The 7,969-nt window shown below is 42.2% G+C and overlaps 3 protein-coding genes across 3 annotated transcripts in view; all 3 read left to right on the top strand.

Annotated features, from left to right (window-relative positions):
* Positions 1–352: 352 nt before the first annotated feature.
* LOC142895311 (P2Y purinoceptor 14-like) lies at positions 353–1,786 on the top strand. Its single transcript, XM_076036237.1, has 2 exons — positions 353–465; positions 549–1,786. Exon 2 carries the CDS (start codon positions 554–556, stop codon positions 1,520–1,522), a length of 969 nt encoding a protein of 322 aa, XP_075892352.1. The 5' UTR covers positions 353–465; positions 549–553; the 3' UTR covers positions 1,523–1,786.
* A 2,589-nt stretch (positions 1,787–4,375) lies between these two features.
* LOC142894996 (P2Y purinoceptor 13-like) lies at positions 4,376–7,030 on the top strand. Its single transcript, XM_076035722.1, has 2 exons — positions 4,376–4,460; positions 4,744–7,030. The coding sequence occupies exons 1-2, from the start codon at positions 4,430–4,432 to the stop codon at positions 5,730–5,732; spliced, it is 1,020 nt and encodes a 339-aa protein (XP_075891837.1). The 5' UTR covers positions 4,376–4,429; the 3' UTR covers positions 5,733–7,030.
* A 593-nt stretch (positions 7,031–7,623) lies between these two features.
* LOC142895324 (P2Y purinoceptor 13-like) overlaps positions 7,624–7,969 on the top strand; it is a 4,293-nt gene continuing 3,947 nt past the window's right edge. The window contains exon 1 of the mRNA XM_076036264.1: positions 7,624–7,969. This exon is cut by the window's right edge and continues 167 nt beyond it. The gene's annotated coding sequence lies outside the window, so the exon portion shown is untranslated.

Below are 7,969 nucleotides of genomic sequence, written 5' to 3'. Positions count from 1 at the left end.
ATCTGTTTTAAACAAGACACAACCCATTAATGTCTTTTGTGTTTGGTGAGCTCAAAGACATCACAACAATTGCAAAAATCCTCCTCACATTGTGTCTAAAGTGCGAGTGTCAGGTTACACATTCAAATTCTCTGGCCAGGTTCTCACAACCAAATGGCCGTTCCAAAAAAAACGACTTTTAGTCTGGTGGCAAATGCAAAGCAGGTCTGAACGAGGCGGCCAGGAAACATTTAAAGCAGCTCTCACTTTTTTGATTCTCCCACCGCTGTTGCGCCGCTGCCCGCCTTTTACTGCTAATCTGCCCAGTGCTAACGCAGCATTAGGAAATCTTCCACTGTTGCGTAAAGTTGTTCCACTGCACACATTGTAGCACTTAATCAAATCTGATCATACAAATGTGCTGAATCGTAGATGGGATATCAAAAGCAGGAAATCAGCCGGTCCGGCAGAACTTCCCCCTCTCAAGTTAGTCACACACGCAACCCAAGCGAACAGGCCTGGCTGCGAATCCCGAGTTTTTGTAAAATCATCTTTTCTCTGCGTTCCAGAGTGAATGATGGTGTCCAACGTCTCGGTGCCGGACCCCCCCCACTGCATTTCCTTCGACACCATGACTACCGACGTGGCCGTCTCCTGCCTCTACTTCCTTCTCTTCCCCGTAGCGCTGCTTCTCAACGGCACAGCGGCCTGGGTGTCCCTGCACCTCCACTCGACCACCAGCTTCATAGTCTACCTGAAGAACCTGGTGGCGGCCGACCTGCTCATGACCCTGACGCTTCCGACTATAGCAGCCGACAAGCTGCCCGGCGTGCCAGCGGGACTGAAAGCGTTTGACTGCCGTTTCGCCTCTGTGATTTTCTACTCCTGCATGTACACCAGTGTTATTTTAATGGGCCTGATCAGCCTCGACCGTTTCTTCAAAATCGTCCGGCCGGGCGGTAAAGTGCTCGGCCAGAGTGTGGCCTTCAGTGTCACGATGTCCTCCTTGGTGTGGGTGACGATATTCGGCACAACAGTGCTACCAACGATCATTCTGACCAACCAGAACCCCAGCAACATCACCGAGGATTTCTGTCTGTCGCTCAAGAGCCCGGCCGGTTTGATTCTTCACAAGGGTGTGATCTTGTCCATGGATATCGTCTTCTGGTTTGTCAGTATGCTGATCGTGTTCTGCTACGTTTGCATCACCGCCACAGTCCTTCAGTCCTTCAGGAACTCAGGTAGCAGCAACAGCGAGGGGAAGAACAAGACCAAGTTCCGGGTCTTCTTGATACTTCTTGTGTTCTTTGTGTGCTTCGTGCCACTTCAGGCCCTTCGTATTCCGGTCACCGCAGATAAAATTCTTCGCAAAAACAATTGCACCCAAGCCTGGCTTTTAGTGTTGCATGACTTTTTCCGTTTTCTCTCCGCCAGCAATGCTTGCCTGGACCCTTTTCTCTATTTCTACCTGTGCAGGGAGTTCAGAGACAAGCTGCTTGATTTAATGAAAGCTAGAGGAATCTTTGTCTTTGCAAGTTCCTGACAAAACTTAGGTGAAGTGTTTTTGAGAACTTTAAAATGGTTGGGTAGACTTTTGAGCTTTACTTTTTGTGCTGTACTTCCCTCTCGTGGCCTTTTGAGGTACAGCATGTTTTTGAGTGACGCTCAGCTCTATGACTTCAAGTTAAAATGCAAAAAAATGTAATGACTTCCTATGGCGGGGGAAAGACTTTACAATAGTCTATAACTCCATTCTAAAAAAAAAAAAATGAATAAATAAATAAAAAAAACTCCCAAGTAGATTACTAGATTAGAAGTGCTTGTCTATATGTGTCGTATCGTGTCAGTTTGTGCTACAATTCTTTCTTTCGACAATTATTCTTTCTATTAAAGTTTATTTCTCAACATTCATTTTATGTTTTCATTTCTCAACACACACATTGTGATGTGATACCAGTCTAATTTTGGTTTGTTCTGTGTACTTACTCATGATCATCAGTCCTGTCACGTCTGTCGAATTATCAATACATGAAATCATAACGATATCAAATAATAAAAACACTTTTCGAAGGTGTAAAAAACATACAATTACACAAGTTCTAAATTCATATAAATAATGCAAATCTATCCTTAACCTAAAAGTCAAATCAGTGATAACATAAAGAGCATGTTTCTGATAAGTTGTCTCAGCCCTCCCAAGGTCTCTCTGTCTGTCTCATACTCTTCTTGGTTAAAGCCAAAAATGCATGATTTTATCCCAAAATCAACAAAAATACAACTCAAATCAAAATCAAATTACTGCAAAAAACTTTTTTCAGTTTTATGAGGGAAAACCGAACAATAATTGGCATTGTTCTGACTTCATCACAATAACTTCTTTGAATAAATCCAAGAAATATTAACCGAGTTCAAAGTATCCTATGTCTCATCTCTTATTACTCCACATGTGCCCTGCAGACCTCCACAGTGCCATTACGGTTGTCCCCCACTTTCCCAGCTTTGAAATCCTTAAAGTGATGTACAAGGATCAAAATGAAAAAGTACATGTCAGCATTTTTCGCAATGTTTTAAGAAAGTCACCAAAGCATGAGTGTTAAGATTTTTAAGATGTTGCAATAATAAAGAGTTATAGTTTGCATAAAGACATCACAGATGAGAAGAGAACACCGTAATTAGCATGAACATTGTTCATTGCATGCTTTATGAGCATTAGATGCTACCAAAACCTAAAACACCTTTATCATTCAACACTGACAGTGGCCTACATCATCAAAAAACAAACAAACAAGTTTTTCAGAAAAAAAAAAAACAAAAAAGCAGAGCATCCTGACAATATAATGTGGGCAAAATACATTTTTAAAAATGCATATATTAAAAGTCCTTTTTTTTATTTTTAGGAACCAGTCACTTTGGGTTTATCTGTTATTTTTTTGAACACAGAGCCTAAAAGGTTTAGTCATGCATCGTCATTGTTGTCCGTGTGCAGCAGTCAAATGGATAAACGTGAGAACGCGGCACAATTGTCTCTGAACACAACACTCTTTGCATATGCTTTCACACTCCATGCCAAGATTTGAGGAATATGATTTTCAAGTTCATTAGCTATGAAAAGCAAAACTCATCCACACCATTCACTCAGAACGCTCCATCAAGTGCCCCCCCTCGTGGTCAATTCAAGCATCTGCATCGTTTTACCCGCCTCCTTAAAATTAGCCCGGAGTTCGTGTAGCTGTTGGTGCGATCGGAAACACATAACTAACGAGCACCAAAACGAAAACAAAAACACGATCGTTTGCTGAAACAATATTCACAGAGAGTAAACTGGTTCATTTCCGAAGTGTAACACAGGAAAACAAATAGTGTGTGTCCCCGTGAGAACGTGTCAGTTATGCTAACGCACTGTTGCTTTAGTTGTTGCAGGACTCCTCACGCTTTGATTTGGCGCATCTCCTCCATCTAGCATGTGACATATCGGATATGAGCTTCCTTCCTGCGTTCAGGGATGATTCAAGATTTAGTGAAACATTTTTCTCTCATTTTTGACTGAGAACCAGTAGGTTTTCCCTATTTTTTTGCATAAGCCCTGATAAACGTCCAGTGTGATCAGAGCCGAGATGTTGATTTGTTTGCCAGGAAAATCATCGTGCAGGTCTTAAAAGGCAATTTTGTCAAAGTGTTGGCACGCAGGTCCTGGTTGAGTGAAGCCATGTGTTGATAGCAGGAGCCTGGCCACTCACCAGGTATTAACTATTTTCATTATTGAAATGTATGTTAAACATTAGTTTATCATATTTTGAGGATTACGTAATTCCTAAACCTAATATTTTTCTGATGAAATATGTATTTATTTTTTTTTATTATTCAGGGACATGCAAAAGATAATCAAATTAATGAAATAAAAAAATCATATATTTTGAATGATGGATTATATACATCATTTTCATGTTGTATTTAATATTGTGCAACGTGAAGACAAAAACCACTTTGAATTTTAATTATGGCTGGACATATTTTGAAAATACTAGTCTTTAAACTAATTTCACTCGAAAAGAACATTGGGCAGGCCTGCTCCTGTCAGGAAAACCATCACATATCACTTATATTCAAATGAGGAAACTCTGCAGTGATGACAATGATGGCTTGGGCTCCTTCAGATTGGAAAAAAGATGAATCCAACTATTTGTTTTCAGGGGCGATTTTTTTGTTCTGGTTCCAATGTTTACATTGTTGAAAATCCGGACAGCATTTTGAGTGCGGTCAGCCTCACGCTCTCACGCAATACAGTGATGGTGGGGGGGGGGGACAAATGCAAAATGATGCAAACAACGTATTTCCAGCGCCACGTTATGCTGCAACGTAAAACCATATTTGACAGCCTGCACTTCTCTCGCTCCGTGCCACTGCTGCGATGAGGACTGGCTGACGGATGAGTTGCATGATATGATTTAATATGCGTGACACTGCTAACATCTTGCATCTCGGTAAGTGAACAACTTAAAAAAAAAAAAAAAAAGTCCACTAGATACTAAAGAAAGAGAAATGACTCAGGGAATGTTTTTTATTTGGCTTAGAGCTGTAGAAATAAATGTTTCCTTGTCTGCTGTGGTTGATTATTTTAAATTACATCAGATTTATGATTATAGTAATTATTATTGATACTTTTATTGTTGTTATTTTATTATTAAATGCATGTATCTAAAAACTTGAAATTCTGGAAGCTGGAAAACTGAAATCCTTTGTGCTCTAAATCCTCATTCTCTTCAGGTCGAGAGATGTTGTCCAATCAAACAGTTTCCAGTGATTCTACCTGCCTTGGGTTCATCTACAACCCCGACATTGTCCCGGCTCTCTACTTCATGATCTTCCCCTTGGCTCTGCTCCTGAACGGGGTGGCAGCCTGGATCTCTCTAAAACTCAAGTCCAACTCCACCTTCATTGTGTACCTGAAAAACCTAATCGGCGCTGACGTCGTCTTGACCTTGATTATACCGTTAATGGCAGCAGACAACATCAAAGGCATCTCGACAGTGGTCAAATTGATTGTTTGTTACGTCAGTCCCGTCTTCTACAGTACACAGTACACGTGCATTGGCTTGCTGGGCTTGATCAGCCTGGCCCGCTTCTTTAAGATCATGATGCCCCGCAGCAGGTTGCTGAATGAGAATCTGACCATCAGCAGAATTCTGGCGGGCTCAGTGTGGGTGGTCCTGTTTTGCAGCTCGGCTTTGCCCAATATCTTTTTGACCAAAAAGGCAGAGAACATAGCAGATGTGACCAACTGTATGGTTCTGAAGGGACCAGAAGGACTTGAAGTCCACAGAACCACTGTGATCTATCTGAACGCTTTTTTCTGGTCGGTCAGCGTCATTATGACGATCTGCTACGCTTGCATCACCAACAAAGTCATCCAGTCGTTCAGGAACTCAGGCAGCAACAACAACCAGGGCAAGAAGAAGATCAAGCTGCGAGTTTTCCTCGTCGTTCTCGTGTTTTTCGTGTTTTTCGGCCCGTATCACATTGTCAGAATACCGTACACCTCTCTGCAAATTTCCTCCTCGGAATCGTCCTGCCTGTACTTGGTGCTGAAGTTTTTAAAAAATCTCACCCTCTGGTTTGCCACAGCAAACATCTGCGCTAACCCTCTTCTCTATGTCTTTCTGTGTCGGGAGTTCAGGGAAGAATTTGTGTTGATCTTAAAGAGAGTTTCCGCCTTCTTCAAAGTGACGTCAAGTGTGCGAAAAGTTGATTCTTAACAGGAAGTAGCCACTCTAATAAAATACCCCAAAGTCAGCGGGGACAGTAGTTGTTGTTGTTGTAGTGAGGACCAACTTATGAGGACAAAATCCATCTGTTTCTATTTTGGGTTGCTCCACTTATCAGACAGTGTGACTTCTGTCTTTCTTTATATTTGCTGAAAAACAATGTTTGGATAATTCCAGGAAATAGATTGTTTGTTGCTTTGTACGTGATCTCTGCTGTTTGGGAATGAACCAGATTAGTGCATTTTAACATTTTTAACATTTTAATCATTTTTATTCTAAGAATAGTGGATTTGTGTGAACACAAACTTCTGGAAATCAGCCCTTTGTGATGTCATGAAAGGCAATGATGCCTCGCTGATACATCTCCAAGGTGAGTGTCAGCAGGCCATTGGTCTGTTAGCAGTCATCTTGCTTTCGTCCCCTTCCACACATGTGGACGGTCCAACAAAGCATCAGTTTCAGCAAGAAGGAAGAAACTAAGCATTGCTGTTTTTTCTAGAAATCTGTGGCACTTTTATAGGATAATGGTGTGATCTGAGATTGGGTTCAATATGGGATGTAAACTCACAGCTATCTTAGCTCACAGCTGCTGTTGCAGCTCTGCAGTTACTAACAGGGAAATGACTTTGAAAAAAAGAATGTAATGTAGTTAAACAATTTCATCATGTAATTTAACTAATAAGATAAGAAGTTGCTGGCTCCACTGAAGAATCTGAAGGAGATCTGAACTGTAAGTTAGAAATAAAGCTTTGACATTCAAAAAAGAAAAAAGATAGAGGTAACAAGAACAGGAACAAGAAACTAGAACAGAGGTGGTAAAGTCATTGTTTAATAAATCCATTAGCAGAAGACAGTCAATGTCATAAGACAACCACAGAGGCTGGGTTAACTCTCCTGTGTAGCTTCAGCCATGGATGGAGTGTTTGGTGTTTTGTTTTGTTTTTGTCTATGTTTTGTCAATTTCTTTGAAATTTACCTTTTGCGGAAGTTTTTAAATAGTCGGTATGATGACTTTCTTGGAAATCAGTCACTGGAAACACAGAGCATGGGAGAGTTAGACTCAAAGGTTGAGGCCTTTCAAAGCAAGAGGGTCGCTGTATTTCTCAAGCTGTAACTTCAGAGTCAGCAGTCAGTACCACTTGTTTGTCTATTTTCCATATTGATAAAAGTGTTCGCCTGTAAAATGTGTGCTTTAAGACACGTAATTTAGTGGTCTGTTAAATAATAAAAAAAACTATACTCAGTTTCTGGTCTCTGGTTTTTAACATACGAACGGGGAAGTGTGTCTCTGAGTGTGTGTGTGTGTGTGTGTGTGTGTGTGTGTGTGTTTGTGTGTGGTGGGGGAGTCGTGTATGTTTGTTTGTGTGGGAGTGGCTCCCTTCACATCTCACTCTTGGCTGCTACTCTGTTTGTTATGTGCGCATGTTGATGTGAGTGAGTGGTTGTGGGTCTGTTGTCGGCAGCGGAAGATGGTTTCAATATATGTGAAGCGCTTTTCTGCTGCGTGTTGTGTATGAAAAGTGCCCGACAAATACGGTCGATTGATCCACTGGACATCAGGGCATGACATTTTCCCAATGTTGTGGGTCCCATGACTTATTTCAGCATGCAAAGCACGCTGATGGTGCAAGTGCAAGCTGCACGTTTGTACATGAGATTGCCTAACCTCATTTTGACATTTAGACTATAACCCGCAAGTGACTCACCACAGACCCTCCGCTATTCTTGCAATTAGTCTGTGAGAAAAGAAACTTTGGTACTGTTACGTTTTTTTCCACTGAACCGAGAGGTCTGCGTGGGAGGAGCTGGTGCCGTGCATTGGTGTCACAAAATCTGAAACGGACCCGAGGAGGAAGGGAGAGGTGGGGTAATGAGGGGGGGGCTTCTGGCAGGGAGCAGCGCAGGCCGCCGGCCCAACAATTGCAACAGGAAGCGAGAGAGGAAAGGGGCTTTCACCCGCAGGAAGACTGGCAAACTCGTTGGGATTGTGACAAGACACACAAGGGACCGGACCATTTTAAGAGCATCAAACACACACACACACACACACACACACACACACAAACACACTTGCGCATACACACACACAAACACGAGCGGACACAGAGGCGAGGGGAGAGTGGAGAGCCTGTGAAAGGCAGTGCGGCCAGACCCCTCACTTCGTTTCCTTACTGATGAATGAGCAGCAAGCAACAAGCCCGACCCAGAGGTGTTCTCCGGGGTGGGGG

Source organism: Nelusetta ayraudi, unplaced genomic scaffold (assembly GCF_046127955.1).
Source record: "Nelusetta ayraudi isolate G7.1 ecotype Tasmania unplaced genomic scaffold, CSIRO-AGI_Nayr_v1 ptg000048l, whole genome shotgun sequence".
Lineage (NCBI taxonomy): Eukaryota > Metazoa > Chordata > Actinopteri > Tetraodontiformes > Monacanthidae > Nelusetta > Nelusetta ayraudi.
Note: the sequence above shows the minus strand (reverse complement) of the source record. Positions and strands in the feature narration are given on the sequence as shown.

Coding starts and splice junctions, on each gene's coding strand:
- LOC142895311 (XM_076036237.1), top strand. CDS start 554: ATGATGGTGTCCAACGTCTCGGTGCCGGACCCCCCCCACTGCATTTCC.
- LOC142894996 (XM_076035722.1), top strand. CDS start 4,430: ATGCGTGACACTGCTAACATCTTGCATCTCG. Junction 4,461..4,743: donor TGCTAACATCTTGCATCTCG/GTAAGTGAACAA, acceptor CATTCTCTTCAG/GTCGAGAGATGTTGTCCAAT.